We start from the raw sequence: 26,440 nt of genomic DNA, 5'->3' as shown, positions 1-26,440 counted from the left end.
GACTCCTGAGGACCATAAGTTTGGCATAGCCTTCTCTAACGTTCAGTGATATGTGTTGTTTAAGGCTAAGTTCCATGTCAATTTTTACTCCTAGGTTTCGAGCTTTCTCGGCTGGATCCACTTTCTGATCATTTTTAAGTTTGGGGTTTTGAATCAGTTCCATGTTTTTCCATTCTAGGTGTATAAACTCAGTTTTTTTTATGTTTATTACTAGCTTCATTTGGCTTAGTAATTGGCTTAGTAATTGTTTAATTATATCAAGGTACATCATTGCTAGGTTTAGCGTTTTATCATACATTGACATTGATCTTTAAACAATTTCTTATACAAAATTCAAACATAACTAATTCTATTTAGGCTTTTAGATTTTCCACCTGAAAGTACACTGCGGATGACTCTCACAGCAAAATGTGGGCCTTCTCTGACTCCAATAACTTTGATATGTAAAAAATATTTCTAAATAGTATTACATCAAGAAATGTACAGACATACAGTATATTAAATCAGATGTTCCCAAACCTGTCCTGGAGGACCACCAGTTAGTCAAGTTTTCAGATATCGACAGTGAATATGCATGAGATAAAATGTGCATGCTATGCAGGCAGTGCATGCAGATTTATTTCATGCATATTCATTGTGGATATCCTAAAACCCCGCCTATCTGGGGGCCCTCCAGGACAGGTTTGGGAACAGCTGTATTAGACTCATCATATCACTTAGAAAAAAATGATCAACTTAGCAAAAGTTTATAACAATAATGAAAACTGTCAAGGCTTCAGCTTTGAAACTGACCATTTGCACATCTTTCATAAATCAATTATCATAAGAAATAAAAATAAATCTTTCATTCATTCAGTGTTAGGGCTGGTAAATGATAGCTTTGGGTTTTCAAGGGCTAACAAAGAAAAATAAAATAAAAACAGGGAGTCTTTATAGGAGAAGGTAATAGTCTAAGGAAGGGGGATGGAAGTTATGGGAAAAGCTCATTTTTTACTAGCTAGAAAATTGACTTAGAGGCTAATGTATTAAACTGCATTTAAAGTTACAAGTGTGAGTATACATATAAAAGGTAGAGATGTGCTTAGTTTTGAAATTTCATTTTGGGCTTCGTTTTTGGTGAACCATGGGAAACTTCATTTTTCCTGCGGTTCGGGGTTTTGTTTTTTTTCGTGGGCTCCCGATTTTTGGGTTAGCGCACACTAATGTTTTAGTGCTAGTGTGCATTAATGGGAGTTAGCACACACTAACCCCCATTAGTGTGCGCTAACCCAAAATAAGAATTTTTCCGAAGTTTCAGAAAAATTCTTTTCAGGTTTTGATGCTCCTGAACCATGCCGAATTAGACAATTTCATTCAAATTGTCTAATTTGGCAAAATTGAATGCACATCTCTAATACAAAGCATTATTAAAGTGTATAAGCTAGGTGTTTCCATGCTAACAGCTCTTTTAACACATGTGCTTTACTTTTTGTAAGTTTACAAACACAAAACATGCTAAAGAGGTAAAGAGATACAAAATTATGGATAAAAAAAACCCTCATTAACTATTAGCCTAGCAAGAAAGTATGTGTGCTAACTGCTTCACAGTCATATTATTGCAAGAAACGTAACTGCACCTAGGTACATGTAGTTAGATTTTTGCAAAAAAGCTCACAGGTAAAGAACATGCATACTGTACCATCTGGTCTCATTTGTATCTAAGTAACATTATCCATTAGTACACAAGATAAATGTGTTTATGCATGTACTTAGGGAAAGTTTATCACATTTTAATACATTAGCTTCTTGGAAAACATGCTAAATGCATAAATATATGAAGAAGCAAACATTGCCACTGATTCATGCGACTAATATATGTACATTTTGCCTGTTTCATTATGCTGCTAATTATCACGTTATTAATTTTAGATGCCAATATGGTTATAAATGGTTTTGTATAAAATAGTATTACAAGAAAAGATCTATTGCCATTTAAATGTTGTTTATTTTGGTATTAAAAAGTCATTACAAAATGAACAAATATATATTCACTTCTCCAGGCTCTGAAGATCAAGTTCTCTACATTGCTAATGACACTGAAATCCTAGGTTTTGTATATCCATTCAACTACAGTGATGAACATCAGAAAATTTCTCATATAGAACATAATTCAAGGATAACTGGGATGGATGTTTATTATCAAGGCAATATGATTATTTGGAGTACTCAGTTTAATCCAGGAGGCATTTTCTACAAAAAGTTTGATGGCAGAGGACGAAGACAAACTAACAGTGGTTTGATAGTAAGTAAACTATGTTGAAATATTCTAGCATTCAACTGTTTTGCCATACTATTATTTGTAAACATACAAATGAACTAATATCCTCTAGAAGGCAGGATTATTTTTAAATGTCTTCACTTTGAAAATGAAGATACTAATAAATGTTTAGAAATTTAACAGATTGAAATGAATATTTTTTTAAGAAGTTGAAATGGTTGTAAATAGTTAAATAGGGCTCAATGTATTAAAGATTTTCTCCCATTTTTTTTTTTTTTGGCTCTATAAAGTTGCTCAGCTTTAAAGTGCTTTAAAACTGCTTAAATATGTTATTGCTTTTGCTAGTCTTATTCTATGTTACTAAAATGCATTAATGTGTGTTAACTGCCCAAACTGGTGCTTAATGCATATTAAATCTGATAATACATGTTATTGGTAATGTTCATGTGTAAATGATAACACAAAAAAAATTAAAGCAAGCATTATATTAATAGCATGCAATAGCAGCTCATTAATATTGAAATGGATTACCAGAAATCATATTATATCACCCAGCCTGTGGCAAGCCACAAAAGTTTATATTTTAAAAGGTGTATTTAAGTATGGCCAAGTGCATTGGCAGTATAATACACTTGAGCATGTCTCAGGCTTGTTGCTCTGAAACTCTGGAGCCACCACCTACCCAAGCTGCAGGGGTGTTCTCCAGATATCCCCATGTGCAGCAAAAGCATGCCAACCAATGAACACCAACAGCAAAGTTCACCCTTAAAACCTCAGCTTCCCCCTCCAGGCCTCCTACCCCTACCTACAACATTCAACAATTGGTGATGGACCTTCACAGCAGGAATAATCTCCATTCAATCTTGCCTCCTCACTCTTCTCTTCAAAATGGTGTTGGATAACCTAAGGTTCCCTTATGACTGGTAATTGCTTTATCATGGCTGGCAACACTCATGCATTACTAGGGATGTGAATCGTTTTTTGACGATTTAAAATATTGTCCGATATATTTTAAATCGTCAAAAATCGTTAGAAGCGCGATACAATAGGAATTCCCCCGATCTATCGTCAAAAATCGTAAATCGGGGGAAGGGGGAGGGGAAGGGGGAGGGCGGAAAAACCGGCACACTAAAACAACCCTAAAACCCACCCCGACCGGGAGCGACCTCCTGCACTCGAATCGTTTTGCCGTACAAAATGGCGCTGGCCATACGCTGTATGGCCGGCGCCATTGTGTACGGCAAAACGACGTCAGGAGCGTAGGAGATCACTCCCGGACCCCCGCTGGACCCCCAGGGACTTTTGGCCCGCTTGGGGGGGCCTCCTGACCCCCACAAGACTTGCCAAAAGTCCAGCGGGTGTCCGGAACGACCTCCTGCAGTCGAATTGTGTTGCCGTACGGCCGGTGCCATTTTGCGCAAAATGGCGCCGGCCGTACGGCAAAACGATTCGAGTGCAGGAGGTCGCTCCCAGACCCCCGCTGGACTTTTGGCAAGTCTTGTGGGGGTCAGGAGGCCCCCCCCAGCTGGCCAAAAGTCCCTGGGGGTCCAGCGGAGGTCCGGGAGCGATCTCCTACGCTCCTGACGTCGAGGTGAAAAAACAAAATGGCGCCAGCGTTACCTTTGACCTGTCATATGACAGGGCAAAGGTAGCGCCGGCACCATTTCTACAACGCACCACAGGCCCGAGAGTAAAAGATCACACCGGGACTCCCGCTCTAGACCCCAGGTAATTTAAGTCATTTTGGGGGGGTTCGGTAGTGTGGGGGATTTATTTTAAAGGGTCGGGGTGGGTTTTAGGGATGTTTTAGTGTGCTGGTTTTCCCGCCCTCCCCCGATTTACGATTTACACGATATTTACAAAAACAAAACCGCGACGATCCGATTCCCTCCCCCCCCCAGCCGAAATCAATCATTAAGACGATCGATCACACGATTCACATCTCTATGCATTACTGCTATCTGTAATATGCATACAAGGGTTGTGAATCATTTTTCTGATGGATGAAAATATCGTATGATGTTTTCCAATCCGTCAGGTATCGGGGGGACCCCGAAAGCGATAGGAAAACCCCACAAAATTTTCTTGTGGTTTTCTTATCATTTTTTTTTTTGGGGGGGGAAGAAAGGGCACATAGAAAAAAGAAACCCAAACCCACCCTGACCGTTTAAATCTAATTATTTAGCATCCCCCACGCTCCCAACCCCCCAAAAACTTTCCTAAAGTACCTGGTGGTCCAGCGGGGATCCCGGGAGCGATCTCCCACTCTCAGACCGTGGGCTGCCACTAATCAAAATGGCGCCATTGGCCCTTTGCCCTTACCATGTGACAGGGGCTATCAGTGCCATTGGCGGCCCCTATCATATGGTAGGAGCAATGGATGGCCCGTGTCATTTTTTAAGATGGCGCCGGCTGTCCATTGCTCCTACCATGTGACAGGGGCCAGCCAATGGCACCGATATCCCCTGTCACATGGTAAGGGCAAAGACCCATCTGCGCCATTTTGTTTACTGGAAGCTGACGGCCCGAGAGCGGGAGATTGCTCCCGGGACCCCCGCTGGACCACCAGGTACTTTAGGAAAGTTTTGGGGGGGGGTCGGGAGGGTGGGAGATGCTATATAATTAGATTTAAAGGATCAGGTGGTTTTATTTTTTTTCGGCTGTCCCAAGCCGAAAAAAAACATCTGGACCGCGGGAAACGAAAATTTCCCATGGGTCCATGATGCCGAAACCAGAATCGATTCCGGAACCGATTCACATCCCTAATACATACACTAATGGCCATGGTAATCGCTTAACATGGTATTTACTAAAGAGCTTAACATTGTTTAGTAAATAGGTTCCATAATGTGGCCTACAGCAAAAATAATTAAGACGATCTGTGTAATATGCAAATACATGCTGAGTTGCTCAATAATAATTAATGCAATTTAATGGAAATCAGATTATGCAATTCAATTTGCATTAACCTGCTGGTGATGCCAAAACTAATTACAACAGTGGAATGTCATTATGTAGCTAAAAATATTAGCTGATCTCTCCCACTTCCTATCCCCACAAAGAGGTAGATTTTAAAAGCCCTGCGCAAACAAAAATGACCTCATAGGCATGTAAGTGGGCCAAGCAGGAGCTCCACAAATTTTAAATAGCTGGGAAGGACATGTGTTCAGAAAAAGGGGCAGAGCCACCACTGACATGCATAATCCGTTAGCCAGTACGTTTATGTTACTCATGTAATTTTGCTACAGCTCCTCAGAAGACATAAGAGGAGGAAGAGAGAGAGAAAGAGAGAGCCTATAAGCCTCAGCCTGATGCTCAATATATGGAGCATTGTAAGGCTGCACTTTGATTCGGGGTGAGTTTTTGGGACGGCGGTTGGGGTGGTGTTACAGACACATTCAAAGGTATTCATTGCAAAATTGACATCATTAGAGAATTTTAGTTCTTAGAAGTGATGAAAAGGAGTCGATTTGTACACTGTAATCTCTGCTAGCTACATTAACAAATCGATTCCTTTTCATTGAATCAAAATGCCCCTTTAAATGGTCCATATATCGACAGGCTGAACCTTATAAAGAGGCGCTCTCTCTCTCTCTCTCAGCACACATAAGATATGTAATGTATACAGAGCTGCAGACATACGTGCATGAAGAGTATTTTATAACCTACGCATATACTTTATAAGATAGCAAGTATCTTTGCACATGGCAAAATACACGTGTTTATTTTTATTTTTTTTTTTTATATATTCCGCTTTTTGCAATTTATTCAGTACTTCATAGCAGATTACATTCAGGTGCTGGAGGTATTTATGGGTTTATGGGTGCATGCGTGGCTGTTTTAAAATCTACCCATAAATCTCTAGAGAAGTCTCAATTGTGATCTGATCCCCACCCTCCCCATGTCAAGGAAGGACTCGCAGATGCCTAAATTAACCCTCTACTCTCTCTATGCCCCTGGTTGGAGACTCAACCCGCCTACCCCACACAATGTAGCCTCAATGAGAATTGGGGCCTACAAGAAGAGCAAGACTCCCTCCTGCACTACCAACTCTGAGTTCCAATATGATGCAGGCTGACCTTATCCAGTACTTTACCTTACACATCATGTAGTGCCATTTTTAACTTCAGAAACAGTGGTGCAGGTAGAAGTTCTGTTCTCCAGTTCCTTCGTCATTTTTGGGATTACTTCAAATGGTGTAAGCAATGATGATCTCAAGCCAGGGGAATGGAGGTGGGCAGTGAAGTGGTTCATTCATACCATGGCGTGCCTTTTTTTAGAGACTTGAGTGGGATGATTGGACTGCAAATAGTATATCTTTGGAGATAGGGAAATGGGGGACTCAGTTATGTTGGGCCCTTCATTTAAGAGTCAGAGAAGAGGATGAAGACCCTACGGGGGCTTGTGTTCTCAGTTGCAGTAAATATCTTGTTAATGTAAGAGTATCCTTCTGGTTAGAGCAGTGGGCTATGAACCAGAGAAAACAATGTTGAAATCCCACTGCTCTTTCTTGTGACCTTAGATAAGTCACTGACCTTCCATTGCCTCAGGTATGAACTTAGATTGTGAGCCCTTTGGGGACAAAGAAATACTTACAATAGCTGAATGTAATCAGCTTTGAGGTGGAAAATTATATATATATATATATATATATATATATACTTAAGGAATTAGGAGGTCCATATTTGGTAGGGCAGTTAATGGACAAGTTATCTGGATAACAAAAAACATAACCAACTCTATTTGAAAATAACCAGGTAGGTGTTTAGTTATCCAGCCTTGTATAGCCAGATAGCGTGCTCCTTAACTGGATATCTTTAACAGATTTCCAGCTATATAGCATTGTCATAGGGAATCAAAAACTATCAAATAAAGGGGCCAATGGGTCAATCCCCTCCCTCCTCCCCCAAAATATCATGCAAAGGTTCTGTCGAGCCAGCCTCTCCTCACCCCCCTTAAAATGCAGCAGAGTCCCCATTAAAACATCAGCCTGCCCCCTCCTTTCCCTCCCACCCACCCGCAAAATACTAAAAGGCATGGTATGGCACCATCCATCCCTGCCAGAGGCAGGCATAACTTACAAAATAAAGGTGTGTGTGGGGGGGGGGATTTAGGTTGGGCTGGGGGGCGGGTTACTTAGATGAAAGGAGGGGAAGGTGGGGGGGTGAAGGAAAGTTACCTCCGAGGCCGCTCCGATTTTGGAGCAACCTTGGGGGGAACGGGGAAAGCCATCATGGCTCCCCTAGGGCTCGGCACGCTCAAAGTGCACTAGTGTGCACCCCCATGCACGTGCCGAACCTGATTTTATAACATGCGCCGGCTGCGCACACATGTTATAAAATTGCGCGTATATTTGTGCGCGCCGGGTAGTGCACAAATGTACCCTGCGCGCGTGTAGGTATTAAAATCCGGCCCTTAGAGAAAAAAAGGCTATTGCTGTGTTTGGAAGTCGAAGGGCTGCTCCCGTGAACCTCTGCACTTATTTCCCTGGCCAGGCCATCCCAACATTGACCGACACCACTAACTCTCCACTTGGTGGAATACCACTCGCTGAGGTGGTGAGGCATCGCTGGCTCAGCACACAGCAGGATGCCACCAGCCTCAACCAAACACGCTCCTCCTTAGGCATGTGTGTACCCATTACTATATTAAAGGGCCCATGTGGGAAAAGCCCCATAGCACTTCCTAATATCCTCACATGACTAGACCTATAAAGGACTCTCTCTCTCTTTCCCTCAGTGCCTCAACAACAGGTCCAGCTACCAAGCACAGTATGTGTTGCTTCCCAAGCCTATTCCAGTCTTCGTCTCCAGTCTGTTCCAGTCTACGTCTTCATCCTATCCCTGTCTTGGTCTCCACCTGCCCCAGTACTCACCTGCTCGACCTGCTCTTGCCTTGCTTGTCTACCTCAGCTCTATCCATTCTTCTTCTTTTCCCTCAAACAGATACATGGTTTTACTGGTACCTATTCTTGACCTCTGTCTGGACTGGGATACATAATTGGTAACAAGATAATTTGGTAATTCTTTAGATGGTTCTCCATCTAATCAATTGAGCAAAATGAGGACTATCCAATGTAACAGTTGTGGATCCTTTATCTTGAAGCAAAGCATCTGGAAAATTAGGGCTTGCCCCATTTGTTCAGAATTTTCTTCCATGAAAAAGCAGATGGCTCATCTTAAACCTGAATTAGCAGCAATAAAGAAAGTATCAGCAACCACCAGGAAATCCTCACCCACTTTACAGTATTCAGGAATCATTTCCCCATTACCACAGAAAATTTGAAAGCCCAGAAAAACATGGTTTACAGTGGGCTCAGGTAGGATAAGACCTGTGACCCATTGACACCCAGTCTCCACAATTGTGCAGTCCACATGTATCCCCCCCCCCCACACACACACACACAACACACTTATATAAAGCGCACAGGAACCCATGAACAAATGGATTACAGCGGGCTCTGGTGACACAAGTACAAAATGCCTTCTCTGTACTAGATAATGAAGAAGCTCAAGCGATGGAGATTGAAGTGGTATCTGAAAAGAAAGCAGAAACCCAATGCATGCAGAAATTCCATAATACAATCAATAACCATAACAAAAAGCTCATTGTGCTGGATGACAGCCATTCAGAGGCACTAATTTGGAACTCTTGTCTAGGGGAACACTATAGTTAAAAGCCTTCTGGGATCATTGACTGGTAGAAATGCTATTCAGATAGTCAGTGCAATCAAAGAACAAAGTAAGGGCTCTAAAGCTGATATTAACATCCATCTAGAAGCCAACAATCTTGCTAGAAAAAACATTCAAGGGTAGTCACATGGCAAAGACTATTGCCCTTTCTGAAGTGTTACCTGTTCATGGAAAGGAGAAAGAGAGGCTAAGCCATATAAATACCTTCAATGCATGGCTCAAAATGTGGTGTAATGAAGAAAGTTTTGGACATATTGAGAGCTGGGGCCATGTATGGAACCGTAAAAGGCTCTATGTTAAAGATGGCTTACATCTGTCTGTGGCAGGAAAAAAAATCCTAAGTGATAAATTCAAATCCTATGCCATAAGGCATTTAAACTAGAAGGACAGGGGTGGCAGATGGAAATTGGAATGTCACCCCCCAAATCTCAAAGAAAAGGGTGAAGGAAATAAAAGTCATCTGAATATGGCACAAAAGAAGACTAAGAAGAGCAGTAACTGGAAGGAGAGAAGCTGGACAGCTATGAGCAAAAATGCTCATTGTGTGGGCAATAAAATCCCAGAACTGCAGGCTCTAATGGTGGAAGAGGATCTGGACATTGATGCTGTTGCAGAAACATGGTTTGCAGAGACACATGACTGGGATATAGCCATCCCTGGCTATAACTTATTAAGGAAGGACAGAGAGGACAGGAAAAGGGGAGGAGTAGTGCTCTATGTCAGAAGCAGTATCCAAGCAATTGAAATGCAGGGGAAGTCGGGTAAGGAAGAATCATTATGGGCTAGCCTAAGTAAAAGATGATGAGGCTTCCATTTATATCAGGGAAGTATATAGGCCTCCAGTTCAGACAGAAGAGCTGGACAGAGATCTGATCAAAGACATCAAAAATATGGGAAAGAAGGGAGAAGTGTTGCTCGTTGGAGATTGTAATCTGCCGGATGTGGACTGAAGTCTCCCTTCTGCAGAATCTATGAGAAGTAGAGAGATACTGAATGCCTTTCAAGGGGTTATACTCAAACAAATAGTAATGGAACTCATGACGGCTGGTATAATCCTGGATAAAATCTATAATGTCTGGACAGGTGCCCAGACATTATAGACAGATGGTATGGTTTGATATTGTGAATAAGCTACAAAGAAGTCACATGAAGACTCGAGATTTGAGTTTCAAATATACAGACTTTGAAAAAATTGGGATGTACCTTGAGGAAGAACTAGAAGACTGGGAGAAAATGGGCAAGGTGGAACAGCAGTGGGCTAAATTAAAAGGAGCTATTACAAAGGCAACACATCTATGTGTTAGAAAAGTAAATAGAAGTTCAAGGAAAAATAAATCAATTTGGTTTTCAAAGGAGGTGGCTGCAAAAATAAAGGCTAAAAGATCAGAGTTCAAGAAGTATAAAGGATCCCAAAAAGAGGAACACAGGGAACAATACCTGGTGAAAATGAGAGAGATGAAGAAAGATTTCAGAAAAGCAAAAGGTCAAGTGGAATAAAGGATTTGCCCATGAGATAAAGAGAGGTGACAAAACATTTTTCAGATATATAATAGAAAGAAGGAAAGCCCTGAAGTGATATAGTGAAACTGAAAGGTGACAAGGAACAATGTGTCGAGAGAGACAAGGAAATGGCAGTAATATTAAACAAATTCTTCAGCTCTGTGTTCACTAAAGAAGACCCTGGAGAAGATTTGTTGCTGGTTGACTAAACCATAGAAGGGAATGGACTAGTCACAACTCCTTTTACAGAAGAGTATGTATGGGAAGAGCTAGGAAAACTGAATGTGGACAAATCCATGTTGCTGGATGGGGTACATCCCAGGATACTATGAAAAATCAGAGATATCCTGATAGGTCCAATAGACCCTGAAAAAGGAAGTGATGCTGCGAGATTGGAGAAGAGCGATTGTGGTCCCACTTCATAAGAGTGGTAGCAGAGAGGAGATCGGAAACTACAGGCCGGTTAGCCTCACTTCAGTGGTGAAGAAAATTAATGGAGACGCTGCTGAAAGAAAGGATACCGAACTATCTGCAATCTGGTAAATTGCTGGACCGTAAGCAGCATGGATTCACAAGAGGAAGCTCCTGTCAGACAAATCTGACTGATTTTTTTGATTGGGTGACTAGAGAATTGGATTTCAGCAAAGCTTTTGACACCATTCCACAATCCACATAGGAAGCCTGTGAACAAAATGAGAAGCTTTGGAGTGAGCACCAAGTTGGTGGAGTAGATTACAAACTGGTTGACAGATAGGAGACAGAATGTAATGATAAATGGAACCTACTCTGAAGAAAGAATCATGTTAAGTGGAGTGCTACATGGATCGGTATTGAGATCCATGTAAGCACAAACTACCAAAGGCTTACTGGACAGACTAGATGTACCATTTGGTCCTTTTCTGCCATCATTTCTATGTTTCTATGTTAGTGCTTTTCAGCTAGGAGAAGTGATGGCTGAGGTGAGATAAAACAGAGATCTATAAAATCATGAGTGGAACGTAATGGGTAAATGCAAGTCAATTATTTACTCTTTCAGAAAATTAAAAGTTACTAAGTAGAACATTTAAAACAAATTGGAGAAAACTCTTTTTCAGTCAATGCACAATTAAGGTCTAGAATTCATCACCATATGATGTGGTAAAGGCAGTTAACATATCTGGGTTTTAGAAAAGGTTTGGACAAGTTTATTCTTATAACGTTCCCTCTGTCAGAGCAGTTCTGGAGACACCAGGTATGGGGTAGAGGGTCCCTCACTTCTAGCTCAGATAAAAAAAATATCAGAAGGGATGGGGAGTGTCATGGGATGGAGAAGGTACCACTGTTCTTTCTTGTGGGTGGTTGGGTTTGGTGGGAGGGAGAGGGGGAGGGGGAAGGGGGAAGGGGGAATGCAACTCAATCATGTTTGTAAGTAGAAACTGGGATTCGGATGCATAAATGTCGGTCCTACCTAAGTTATTAAAAAGGTTTGGTGGCAGGGCTAGGAGGGCATGGCCAAACAGGGCCTTAGTATTACGCTTTGCAGGTGTGAGAAAGAAATTCTCCACTGATGTTTTATCTTGTTGGATGATGATAAGGCTACTTAGCTGGATATCTTATAAAGAAATCTAGTTAAGTACATAAGAACATTAGAAATTGCCATGCTGGGTCAGACCAAGGGTCCATCAAGCCCAGCATCCTGTTTCCAACAGAGGCCAAACCAGGCCACAAGAACCTGGCAATTACCCAAACACCAAGAAGATCCCATGCTACTGATGCAATTAATAGAGGTGTTTATTCCCTAATCAAACTTGATTAATAGCAGTTAATGTACTTCTCCAAGAACTTATCCAAACCTTTTTGAACCCAGCAACACTGTGCTGGGTTCAAAACTGTGTGTTGAGTGAAAAATAATTTTCTCTGATTTGTCTTAAATGTGCTATTTGCTAACTTCATGGATAAATCCAAAATTCAGCTAGGTTAGCCAGATATATCCAATATTTATCTAGGTTAGCTGGATATCTTATCCACCCTTGGAACACACCCAAATGGCCCTTTTTTATCCAGATAAATTATAACCGGATAACTACTTATAGTTTAGATGGATAAGTGGCTGAATGTGCCACATTTACCATTTAGACGGATAACTTTTGAGTTATCCGTCTAAATGGCTTGTGATATCTACACCCTCCTTTTTAAATTGTTCATGTTTTTTTCCCCTAATTTCTTGTTAGTGTGCATTAACTTCTGTTAGCATGTGATGTCTTATTGATGCTATATAGAGTCTCTCTCTCCCCCTCTCTCTCTCCCCCATTAAAAATATTTTCATGGACAGAACGCACACTAAAAAAATGTGGTTCATATGTGTTACTCTACTCTACTAGCAGACCCTCATTTCATTAACTCCTCCCACTTGCACACTAAATATAAAATTTGCATAGTAATGTGCATTGTGATATTTATTGCACGCATTAAGGCCTTATCGCATGCATTAGGGCCCTAATGCAAATTGAAAAATTACCCTGTTAAGTAGTTATATGTCTAGATCCAGAAAACTGAAATATTTCCCCATCTGCCTAAAGTTAGGTACTTGTTTTTACATGGTGCCTAATTTTAAGTTCCTAAAAAGGGAGTGGGGTCAGGGATGAAATCAAGTCAGTGAAACACAGGAACCAAAAGTTAAACCAATGAACAGTAGTTTGCAAATTGGTCCCAGAGTTGGATTTGCAATATATGATTTAAAAGAACAACCAGTTAAATGGTCAGCTTTTAGGGAAGTATTGCAAAGGGAGTTTACAGTAGTTATTGGTAAATTGAAGTCATCTTACACCTATCTTGATCCTTGTCCTTTTTCTATTATAAGAAATTTATGATCAGAAACTTTTGACATCTTGAGGATGATATGTAATACTTCATTTGCAGAAGGCCGTCTTCCAAGTAAATTAAAAGAAGTTACAGTTAGGCCATTAATAAAAGATGGAAAGGTTTCCTTATTAGAGCTAAATAATTATCGACTAATCTTGTAACTTCCAACTTTGACTGAGATAATTGAAAAATGTGTCTTGATATAACTCTTGGTATATGTGGAAGATAATTTAATTTTAGATAAATATCAGTTCAGATTTCATAAAGTCTAAAGTATGAAGCATCTTTTGTCATCTTACAAGAAATGTATCAAAGATTGGATAAAGGGTTATCAGGTTTATTAGTACAAAACTTGTTTATTGGTACAAGACTGAAAACTTTTCTCTTCCAACAAGCTTTCCCAGACACTTAATCTTACTATGACTGACAGACTTCCATCCCTTAACAATGGACACTGTATAAAGTACTACTTTTAAGAATCTGCAACTGGACAATTATCTGTGAGCTCAAAAATTCACTTTAAAAAAAAAAAAATTCACTTTATTTCATATATATATTAGGCATTGCCTATATTTATATTTATTGCTACGTTAAATAGTTATACTTCTTATATAAAATATTATATTTCTTTATTTATTTATTACCAGTTAAAATATTATCACTTTATTTAGCACTATGTTAAATTGTCAACCAGTTATACTGTTCCATATGTTATACGGTTCCATGTAAAGCTCCGCTATCTGTTGAGCAGTTCTTCGTTTTATGTAAACCGGAGTGATTTGTAGTCCCTACTAGAACTTCGGTATATAAAAATTAAAAATAAATAAAATAAATATAAAATAAATAAATTGTGTCTTCTTTGACAAGGTAAATCATCAAGCATTGATTTCTCAGGTGGCACATCTCTGGATTGGGGGAGTTGTGTTACAGTGGTTTAGTTCTTTTTTGGGTGAAAGGAAACAGGATCTTAAAGGGTTCAATGCAGTTTACATGGAGATATAGTGCAAGAAGAGTACAACAGGGGTATTTGCTCTCTGCAATATTACCCTGGGTATGGTGATTGATTCTCTTGGAGTTCAATATTATATGAATGTATGGAGTTCAATATTATATGAATTATATATTTCATGTATAGTATCTATTAAAGAGGTTGGCTCCTTGCCCCCCTCTTTTGTATATAGTATTTATTTATATATCTTGTTCACCCCCTCTTTATTTCTTACTCTAAGTTAAGGCATCCTTGTTATAATGTAATGCTCCTTTTTCTCTTGTAGATTGGTTAATTATATTGTCTGTTTAGTTCAATGTAAACCGAGTTGATTTGATTTGTATCAAGAAAGTCGGTATATAAAAGCCTTAAATAAATAAATAAATAAATAAATGAATGCTAACAATATCCAACTGTATATTCCTTGTGATACAGATGGCTCCTTATCTTGCATGCTGTTTGAGAACTGTTTAGATACTATTAAAATTGGTTGAATAGTAGAGAGCATTTGCTGAATATTAATAAGACAATAATTCTTTGGGTTAGTAAAAGCCTTCTTAATAATGATCAGATGAGTATTAGGTATCATAATGAATTAGTAGCATTGCATACTGAGGTTTGGAATTTAGGGGTGCTTCTTGATTCACAATTAACATTGAAATCTCAACTGCAACTAAAAATGTTTAAACCACATAGATATATTTTTTTTAACTTTTATTTATTGAAATTTCAAAATGCATACAAGTGAAAAACTTGTAAGAATTAAACATGAGACAAAGTTTACAGCCATATGAACATTAAAAAATAAATGTAAAGTAAAAATAAAAAAGGAAAAGGGTAATACATGAAAATAAACTAAAGTCTTATGAAAGGAATAGTAAGAAATTGTGGAGACAAGAGAGAAAAGAAAAAGAAATAAAGAGCGATTAACTTCAAAAGTAAGAGTAATTTAAGAAACGGAGAGGCAGCATTGAGTATATAATCTACATTGCATACAGTTAAGAAGCCTCAGACAGAGATGTAAATACATTTCAAACCTAAGGGGTAGATTTTAAAAAATTGCGCGATCGCATACTTTTGTTCGCGCACCAGGCGAACAAAAGTATGCTGGATTTTATAAGTTATGCGCGTAGCCGCGTGTATCTTATAAAATCCGGGGTCCGCGCGCGCAAAGGGGTGCACATTTGTGCAACCTGTGCGCGCCGAGCCCAGCGTGCGCTGCCTGTTCCCTCTGAGGCCGCTCCGATTTCGGAGCGGCCTCGGAGGAAACTTTCCTTCGCCCTCCCCCCACCTTCCCCTCCCTTCCCCTACCTAACCCACCCCCCCCCCCGGCCTTATCTAACCCCCCCACCTTTGTCGGCAAAATTACGCCTGCTGAAAGCAGGCGTAACTTTGCGCGCGACGGCCGGCAGCCCCGCTCCGTGTTCCGGTCCCGGGGGCTGGTCCGGAGGCCGCGGCCACGCCCCCAGAACACCCCCGGGCTGAAACCACACCCGCGTCGCCGCCCCCGAAACGCTGCGTCACTCCGGCCACGCCCCCGACATGCCTCTTTTAGAAAGCCCCGGGACTTATGCTCGTCGGTGGGCTTTACACGCGCCGGTGGCCTCTGCAAAATAGGTGCGCTGGCGGGCGAGTGCCCTGCGCGCGTAAATCCGGAAGGATTTACGCGCGCAGGGCTTTTAAAATCCGCCCCTAAATGAGAAAGCACACATTTACAAGAGAATCTTAGAGTAAACTTTGCACCTAGCACTATAGTTTCAGAATGCATATTAAGAAACTTTTTATGACTTTCCTGAGTAATGCGAGTAATGTCTGGATAAATCCAGGGCTGAAGTAAGTTTGGAGATAAAAAAAAAAGCAAAGGAAAATGTAGGGGGGAAAGGGTGGGGGAGGTAGGGAAGGGAAGGTGGGGTTGGGGGGTAGAGAACGGGGGAAGGCAGCGCGTCTTGGCACGCGCAAGGTGCACAATTGTGCATCCCCTTGCACGAGCCAACCCCCAATTTTATAACATGTGCGTGCCAGGTAGCGCCAACACATGTACGCCGTGCATGCTTCTTTTAAAATCTACACCATAAGCTTTACCAATAATAGGTGTAGTTTCCACTGGAATTTTAAGAATTACTAGCAAATATTTTTTAAACATATTAATATGTGACATTAAATTAGATTGATGAAAATTCAGAATTTGAAGATTTAAATTACAAAGTGAATTTTTCTTAGTTTTCCATCTTCCTTGATTGAGAAATATCAGACTTTATTCAAGTTTCTTGAACTTGCTGACTAGAAGTAACTTGTTTCCCCAAATCTTCAATCGTTTTAGTAGGAAAACCCAACTCAGTTTCAATTACTTGGATACACGGGGAAAAAGTAGTGGTAACATCAGCCAATGTAGAAATAGAATTTTGAAGAACCATTAATGCAGACCAAACTGAGTCCAAGTTAATTACAGGAGAATGTAGCAAAGAGGGACGAAGTAAAAAGTAATCCATACCGTGACCAGTCTGCTCAACTTGAGCCTCTCATAGATTTCTCCCATTCATCTCCAGTGTTGAAGACAGAGTCAGGGAAATAGGTGGGCCCAAGCATCCTGGCCAGAGCCCACCCCCATAATGGCGCTCCACCCGCGATGTGCGGTGGCCGTCGGGAGAAAGGGAAAGGGGAGAGAGGCGATCGAGGAGCAAGTGGGGTGCATCATCAGCGGCGACCGCGGCGCCGGCTGATGACGCGGCGGCCCTCTTAAAGGGCCACGGCTTAATTGAAACCGCCCTTTTTTAATCAAGCCAGCTAGGTCAAAAGGACCCGCGCCAATGGCGGGACCCCCGCCCGGGAGAGGGGACTCGGCGGGGACCCACGGCTAAAAGGACGCCTGGCTTGGATACGGCGGGCAGTCACTGATCCCAGTCTTCCTGGGATACCCGAGCACATCGGCTCGGGTATCCCAGGAATTTTATTCGTATGTTAAAGAAATAAAGCTGCGGTCTTTTTTTATACCAATAACAGTTTCAGTGTGTTTTATATTATAAATGGTGATTATATAAATGTCAACAAGTGGGGGTGGGTTGGGCAGGGTCAAGGACACAGGACACAGAGCGTAAGTGGTGGCTGCTAGCGTTACTGAGTACAGGCTCTTCTTTGCCTATTGTTGCTGGAAGATATTCTAAGGGTGCGGGAGAAACCTCTGGCACCCCACTAGACATACCATTGCTTCATCTGGGGGATCCTCCCCAGATAGATATTTTTTGAAGCCAGATTTGTTTAGGACAGTTCTACAGACATTAAGTTTATGGAACTTGGACTACTATGGCAGTCTATTGGTTGGGCTTCCATCTAAATTGCTTCAGGCATTACAATTGGTCCCTTGAAAAGATAACCACCATCATCCACAATGGTGGGAGTATATATAGTGTATATAAGAGACCTTCATAAACATAGCAGAGCCACCCCAAATGACATCATACTTTTTATTGGAAAAAAGTCACTGGCAGGCGTTCTTACGCTATGGAGATATAATCATTGGTCTCCAAATTATCATTTTACCATTCTTACATTTATTTTGAGAATTATTTTCATGCTGAAAATTATTAAGTGCAAGTGTAAACAAATTGTCTGAAGTGCTAATGCAAATTAACTTAACTTAGTCTCAGATGGTCCAAATTGCCACAGAGTAGTGAGTGGTGTTGGCCTTTTTGACCTTATATTGCCTATTCTCCTCTCATTACATTGGTTACCGTTGTGTTGGAGATACCAATTTAGAATAGTGGCACCGGTAGCCTCTGTGACAAAGGCTATCGGCGCCATAATGAAACCAGTACCGAGGGTGTGAGAGTGCAGGGGATGGCTCCTGGACTCCCTGCTGGACCACCAGGGAGTTTTGGTAAGTCTTGGGGGGGTCAGGAGAGTGGGGGGTTGTAGTTAATTTTAATTTTAGGTGGGACACGAATAGAAATCGCTGTATTAATGCATCGGGGCGCCAATGCTGAGGTCATATCCATCAAATAAAGATCTTATTTCAAATAACATTGAGAATGAGTTGTCTAACAAATGTGAAAGGTAAAATTGGGATGGATGGTGAGGAGGAGGTGGTCACACCTGAGAGGCTGGAGGCTGAAATCTGAGTGTACTCCTAGACCTTAGCTATATGTGGGCTGCTGAAAATTACCCTGCCTAAGGGGGTCATTTATCAAAATGCTCTAAGGCATTTTCGCATGCGTTAAGGGCTTATTGAATGCGAAAAGCCCCATTAATGCATGCGAAAATATCTTTAACGCATGCGATAGCACCGTATCATATGGTGCGATGCAAATTTGAAAAAGAGGAGGAGTTAGGGGCATGCCAGTGTGCGAAATACTATTGCACAGACTTAATGCCAAATCTAACTACACCTTTTTGAATAGTGTTAAGCCGTGAGATACCCTGCAGTAAGGTTTTATCCCAGTTTGTGATGTCTCCTGAAAGACCTGTTTGAGTAGATTTAAAGGAGAGAGAGAGAGAGAGAGAGAGAGATACTAGCCATAGTGTCCTCTCCCTAGATAGGTATTTGTATCCCTATGGTAGGCCCACCTAGTAACTCGAGGTAAGGGTTAGGCATTAGTGTAGGGGGTTAGGGGCCACTTTGACATTCAATGTGAAACGTACGAACAGAACAGTGGTCTCTTGTGAAGATTTGATGGCCTTCGGAGTGAGGAAACTCACCCAAAGATGAGATTTGGGCAATGTTCTCTCCACCTAGCTTGATGGACTCTCTTCCTGGGTAACATCAAGCTAGGTGGAGAGAACATTGCCCAAATCTCATCTTTGGGTGAGTTTCCTCACTCTGAAGGCCATCAAATCTTCACAAGAGACCACTTGTCTGTTTGTACGTTTCACATTGAATGTCAAAGTGGCCCCTAACCTCCTACAGGAAATACAACAGGAATGGCACTTATTGCAAAGTTATCACAATTTGGGCTAACTTAGCTCTTCGCATAGGTAATTAGCGTAAATTGCAAAAAACTGTATATTAGCATAAAAGATGCCCCTTTTGCTATCGCATGCGATACTTATCGCATTTTGATAAATCCAGACCTAAGTTAGGCACTTATTTTAATTTCAACTTTGGAGCCTTAGAGGCCATTGTTTTTGATTATGATGAATTTTGCAAAGTCCACTTCACAAGTAAGAATGATAGATTGTGGATGTAAGTTGCTCTTAAGTGTATAATTTTCCATTTTTATTCACAAAGCAGATTTTGCAGATTTTTAGAGCTTCACACGTAGTAAGATTATGTTTACGAAATGTTATGCCAGATGAAAGTTAATGAGCTGCTTCCATGCCAATTGATGCAAAGCAGCTCATCAACTATGTTCAGAGAGTTAAAATGTGTGCAAAAAGGCCGACATGGGCCAATTTCCATGAAAAAGATAACTGCATCACACTGAGATGTAGCTTTCTTTTTCTAAGATATCTATAGAAAATGAACCTGCATACATTTTCAACGGGGATTATTTACAATTTATATATTTATTTTTTTGTTTTGTTCATGCCTTTTCATTGGTAGCTCAAGGTGAGTTACTGTACATTCATATACTTAGGTGCTTATCAGTTTCAGTAGAAAAGCACATCTCATGGAATTACACACATTTTAATACATCAGTCTCCCTATCTACTATTTAAGGATATGAAATATACAAAACATTTGGATTATAGAATACCTTTTCTTTAATATAGCCTTCTATTTTATGATACTGAAATTCTTATGATATGATATGATAGAGGTCTTTAAGATCATGAGAGGTCTTGAACGAGTAGATGTGAACTGGTTATTTACACTTTCGAATAATAGAAGGACTAGGGGGCATTCCATGAAGTTAGCAAGTAGCACATTTAAGACTAATTGGAGAAAATTATTTTTCACTCAACACACAATAAAGCTCTGGAATTTGTTGCCAGAGGATGTGGTTATTGCAATTAGTGTAGCTGGGTTCAAAAAAGGTTTGGATAAGTTCTTGGAGAAGTCTATTAACTGCTATTAATCAAGTTTACTTAGGGAATAGCCACTGCTATTAATTGCATCAGTAGTATGGGATCTTCTTAGTGTTTGGGTAATTGCCAGGTTCTTATGGCCTGGTTTAGCCTCTGTTGGAAACAGGATTCTGGGCTTGATGGACCCTTGGGCTGACTCAGCATGGCAATTTCTTATGTTCTTAATTTATCTTGAGATCAATTTGTTTCTGTATCATAGTATTTAAATCCTTGGGGCTTCTATGTAATTTTGGCCTCCAGAGATTATAACTAGCATATACTGTACTTTTGTCTAAGACAAACACTGTGGTCTTTAGATAAAACATTTTTTTGATGAATGGAGCTGCTGACCAAATTAATCAGCTGAAATGATACATGATTATGTTTACAGTTATTAGCAAGAATATTCATAACAATCTCTGAAATCTGAATTATAAAGTTAGACCTTATTGAATCATCAGCTTTAACACTCTCATTGGCTTTCCTGTATATTGTACTACACATTGGGTCAGATGTTGTGCTAATAAAGAGGCAATATATTTTCAATTGATGTGCTTGCTTGCATTATGTAATATTTTGAAAATGGATCTGAAAAAAAGCATTACAAATTATAGAAAGTCAGAAATAAAGGTAATCTGCTGGTAGAAAAAGGGATGCAAGCTGGATGGGTTCTCAATTGCCATTAATAACATGGTCCTGGCCTACAACCTCATCTATCTTACTATGTCTCTTCTGGGTGATGGGTGGAAGAAATAAAAGAGATCATCTTGAAACACCAAAGTGTCGGCACTGTTTAAACACTTGACAGGAAAATATCTATAGCTGGTTAATGAACATGTGGGAGTTTAGCTGCAGGGAAAAAAAGGTTGAAATTTCCTTCTTTTGCTTCCCTTAGCAGTCAACAATTGGAGACATTTTCAGTAGTATCTTGTCTTCCCTGGTTACCATTTAATCAGTTCAGGATGGTGCTTCAGTTTGATTGCAGGTGTCACTCATCTGATGTAGGTGAGGATCTTAGTTGTGCTGTTGGCTGGTGCATAGCTTTCTAATATGACAGGCCCAGTGGCAGCTTCACTATTGTGGTACTTGGCCGGAATGATAGGACACATGCAGCGGCTTTGAGTTTGGGGCATCATGTGACATTGTATGCAGACATGAAAATGTTGCAGTCATCTCAGGCCAAAGCTTGAGGGATCAGGGAGACAGGGTCATCTGAGAGCTTAGGTACGTCTAGTTGGAAGAGGGAAAAAGGTTGTAGAATAAGATAGGTTATTCTGGCCTTCGATAGGCTGTTGATGTCTCTGCTGTAGGAGTGGCACAGTGGTGTACAGGACAATGTGGCCTTGGTTCTTGAGTAGGCTGTATTTCATGGTATATTCTCCCAAAGAATCCTCTGGTCTATATTGCTTGTTCAGGTCAAAGATATTTGGGCTGCAGGTAAATGCTGATGTGGCTGGGGAGAGGAAGCCATTTTATCCAGTGTTTCCCTCTTCAGACCTGGAAAAGGGAAAGAAAATCCAGGGCATAAGATTTTAAAAGGATGTGTAGGTGGATTCCCAAGGGAGAGTTTTGTTTTGTAGAGTGATCATTGGGAGTGGGTAGCTGGACAGGAAACTGTTGTTCTTTGGGTGCCTGCTATCTTGCTTGATACACTGATGAGATTCAGTGAGTGTGATGACTAGAGGATTTTTAGTGCTGCCGAGGGTAACTGCAGAGGATGATTGAGATGGCTGGCCAAGGGAATTTGAGGCCTGGAAACTTAGGATGTCTTTGTGGATGTAAATGCAAGTCTTTCTGGTCCTCATGGTAGTCTTTTTATCTTTCATCAGTGATATTCAAATTGTTAGGACATTTTGGGCAAGACTACATGTTCACTGTATTGGTAGGGGATGAGATAGCAGCTGGAGCCATAGTAAAGACTGAGGGACTGGCTTGTGCAGATGGGCAGCAGGCTTTGCCACTGGCTTTGGTGGTGTTTAGGGGGGTGTTGTGAGGAAATCTTTTGACAGATGCAAGTTTTCAGCAATGTAGTCATTGAAATGTCCACAATAAATTAAGTATGGATGAACTGGTTCAGATTAAATTCAAAACAGGTAGAAATTTAGGGGATTGGGTTAAGAACTATATTCTATTATTTAGAAGATATTAAAAAGAGACGAAATATATGCACAATATTTTCCTGGTTTCTGAATGCTTTTTATGTAATTAATGTCATTGCCACTGACTAGAAAATCTTTACTGAACCTTATGAATTACCAATGCATTGGGGTTTTTTTAAATTTATTTTTCTTTTAATTGAGTGCTTTTTCCAGATCCATGCATATACACAGTCCGTGGAGGGCATGTCCCAGAAAGTAGGCTCTTTAGTTCTGGCTGGAACTTCTTGTATACAACTGCTTTGAGTTCGGTAGTATGAACAATAAATTCTCACAATGTGTTTATAAGGTCTTGTAAAATATATATCATAAAATAATCTACACAGTTAAGTTTCTGTTTCTAATTGTTGGAAATGTTTTTTCTTGCAGTGTCCTGAATTCAAAAGACCAAGGGATATTGCTGTTGATTGGATTGCTGAAAACATTTACTGGACTGATCATTCTAGAATGCATTGGTTCAGTTACCACACAACTCACTGGACTAGCTTACGATATTCTATTAATGTAGGACAGCTGAATGGTCCAAACTGTACAAGACTCCTAACAAACATGGCTGGGGAACCATATGCTATTGCTGTGGATCCTAAAAGAGGGTGCGTTAGATATGGTATTCTATCATGGTGATTGCTTATTTAGTTATCTAGTTACCACAGTTTAGAATTTTTTAGAATTAAAGATCAAAAATAATAATTGTTTATGGTATATTCACATAAATTATATAATATTGCTATGGTATGCATTAGAGATGTGAATCGGAACCAGAATCGGAACCAGAATCGGAACCGGAACCTTGAGTTCCGGTTCCGATCCAAATCTTAAAATTTTTATTACCCAGCCCGATTTGAGTTTTGATTAACAGCTGTGCCCGATCCGATAATAAAAAAACCCTCCCCCACCCTCCTGAACCCCCCAAAAAGGTTTTAAAATTACCTGGTGGTCCAGCGGGAGCACGGGGAGTGATCTCCCGCTCTCAGATCATCGGCTTCATTAATAAAAATGGTGCCGATGGCTCTTTGCCCTTACCATGTGACAGGGCAAAGGTAGCGCCGGCACCATTTTGAATACTGGCAATACGGCCTGAGTGCAGGAGATCGCTCCCGGACCCCCGCTGGACCCCCAGGGACTTTTGGCCAGCTTGGGGGGACGTCCTGACCCCCACAAGACTTGCCAAAAGTCCAGTGGGGGTCTGAGAGCGACCTCCTGCACTTGGGCCATATTGCCAGTATTCAAAATGGTGCCAGTGCTACCTTTACCCTCACTATGTCACAGGGGCCAACGGTCGGCCCCTGTGACATAGTGAGGGCAAAGGCTAGCGCTGGCGCCATTTTCAGTACTGGCAGCCGCTAGCCTTTGCCCTCACTATGTCACAGGGGCCGCCATCGGCCCCTGTGACATAGTGAGGGCAAAGGTAGTGTGGGCGCCATTTTGAATACTGGCAATATGGCCCGAGTGCAGGAGGTCACTCTCGGACCCCCGCTGGACTATTGGCAAGTCTTGTGGGGGTCAGGAGACCCCTCCAAGCTGGCCAAAAGTCCCTGGGGGTCCAGCGCCAGCCATCCAGTGCTCCTACCATGTGACAGGGGCCGGCCAATGGCACGGATACCCTGTCACATGGTAAGGGCAAAGGGCCATCGGCGCCATTTTTATTAGTGGCAGCCGATGGCCCGAGAGCGAGAGATCGCTCCCCGCGTCCCCGCTGGACCACCAGGTAATTTTAAAAGGTTTTGGGGGGGGGGGCTCTGGAGGGTGGGGGAGGCTAAGGGGATCATTTTAAAGGGTCGGGTGGGTTTTTTTTTATCGGGCCATCGGCGCCATTTATATTAGTGGCAGCCAAAATGGCGCCGATGGCCCGAGAGCGGGAGATCGCGCCGGGACCCCCCCACTGAACCACCAGGTAATTTAAAACATTTTGGGGGGGTTCAAGAGGGTGGGGGATTTGTTTTAAAGGGTCGGGGTGGGTTTAGGGGTTGTTTTGGTGTGCCGGTTTTCCCACCCTCCCCCGATTTATGATTTTTCTTGATAAATCGGGGGAATTTCTATTGTGTCGTGACTCTAATGATTTTGGACGATTTAAAAAATATCTGATGATTTTTTTAAATCGTCAAAAAACGATTCACATCCCTAGGATGCATATACCATCCCCACAGTGCACATAAAAGTATATTCAAAACCAGATTACGCATATACTTTTATGCGCACTGAGCCTGGTTCAATTTCAGAACAGCCATTTAGGTGCATAAAACTAGATTTTATGCATTACCCCCTTAATATATGATGATTGTTGTTATGTTTTAAATATATCTAATATTTGAGCAAAATATTGCTATCTTATATTAGTCAACTTGCATATGTATAAATAAGGGACAATAAGGAAGTTGTAGGTAATACCTGTTTATTAGACTTAGTTACTACATCTTTGACAATGTTTAGAAAGTTATCCTGTCTTCTGGGGTTAAAAAAGATTTAGACACGTTTCTGGAGAAAAAGTCTATAAATAGTTATTAATAGGGATGTGAAGCATTTTTTAACGATTTAAATTATCGTCCAATATTTTTTATATCGTCATTAATCGTTAAAGAGTGCAAAACAATAGAAATTCCCCGGATTTATCATAAAAAAATTGTTAATCGTCTTAGTGTGCATTAATGGGAGTTAGTGCACACTAACAGGAAGTTAGTGCGCACTAACAGAAAATAATACAATTTGACATTTTTCAGGTCAGTTAAGGTCAGTTAGGAATGAATATGTATTCCTATTGGCTGCCCTCTTATTTATTGATGTTACCAAGGTTCCCACTGAGTTGATGGTTTAATATATGGGGGATAGGAAATGGAAATGGTTGGTAGCTTGACAAAGGGAAGGGAAAGGGGGAGGTGAAGGGCCAAGCAGTCCCACTCCCTGGTCTCTGAAGGACAGATCTCTTCAGAAAATCAGAGCTTCTGAATGCAGGGGCTGTCTCCCCCTTCACATCCCTCTTCTCCCCCCCCCCCCCACCCATTCACTGTGCTCAAGTTTGCAGTTCCTGTGTTAAACTAAACTTCTTTTTTTTTCACTAGAGTAGAATAAAATAAAATGAAGTACTTTGTGTATTATACTAAAGAAACTTTATATAAAATGAAATTAATTACTTCTCTATATTCTACTTTAGTGAAACAAAACATTTAATAAAGAAACTTGCAACCTGAGCTTCAAAACATTAACATACTATAGAAAAATTAAACAAAAAACTTTATTATTAATTTATTATATTTACAGTGGTTAAATTTAAAGAGCAGGCTGAGGCTAGACTGGCTACTGGCTATCATTTTTGGGTACTTGCCAGGTTCTTGTGGCCTGGATTGGCCACTGTTGGAAGCAGGATGCTGGGCTTGATGGACCCTTGGTCTGACCCAGTATGGCATTTTCTTATGTTCTTATGTTCTTAGTGGCTACTGCTGGCACTGTCACTGCTGCAGCCTGCTGGCACTTTTTTTCTCTTTCTGGCTAGTGCGTGCTATATCTGGTAGCAAAATGGCCACGGGGGACAGTACCAAGCATGTGCGGCTTAGTGTGCACCTCTAGCTAATGAACATTTCCTCAAATGTTACTTTTAAACCATTAAGTAACAATTTTTTATAGTGCGCACTATTCAGAAAAATGATTTTTTTACCAAAAAAATCATGCCGATCAGATTTTTTTCTCCCCCCAGCTGATCCATCTCGTTAAAACGATCGGGCAAACGATTCACATTCATTTGAAATGAAAATGGGAACTGGCATGAATGAGACAATTTTAATTTTCTATCAAACAAAACAAATTTGGCCCCACAACAATGAAAATGTTAGTTTTCATTTGTTATCAGCAAAGTACTAGAAATAGAGGTAGATTTTAAGACCTGAGCGTGGGCGTACATGTGCACCCGATTTTATAACATGCGTGTGGAGGTGCACGCATGTTATAAAATCGGGGTTCGGCATGCGCAAGGAGGTGCACAATTGTGCACCTTGTGAGCCATCCTGCGCTGAGC

The 26,440-nt window shown here is 40.9% G+C and overlaps 1 protein-coding gene across 1 annotated transcript in view; it reads left to right on the top strand.

Moving 5' to 3' along the window:
* LRP1B (LDL receptor related protein 1B) overlaps positions 1-26,440 on the top strand; it is a 3,516,099-nt gene that overhangs the window by 3,272,712 nt on the left and 216,947 nt on the right. Inside the window, 2 exon segments of the mRNA XM_029607894.1 lie at positions 2,040-2,281; positions 22,804-23,027. Of these exon segments, the coding sequence (XP_029463754.1) occupies positions 2,040-2,281; positions 22,804-23,027 (466 nt within the window).

This window comes from Rhinatrema bivittatum, chromosome 6 (genome assembly GCF_901001135.1).
Source record: "Rhinatrema bivittatum chromosome 6, aRhiBiv1.1, whole genome shotgun sequence".
NCBI lineage: Eukaryota > Metazoa > Chordata > Amphibia > Gymnophiona > Rhinatrematidae > Rhinatrema > Rhinatrema bivittatum.
This window is presented reverse-complemented; position numbering and strand designations above follow the sequence as displayed.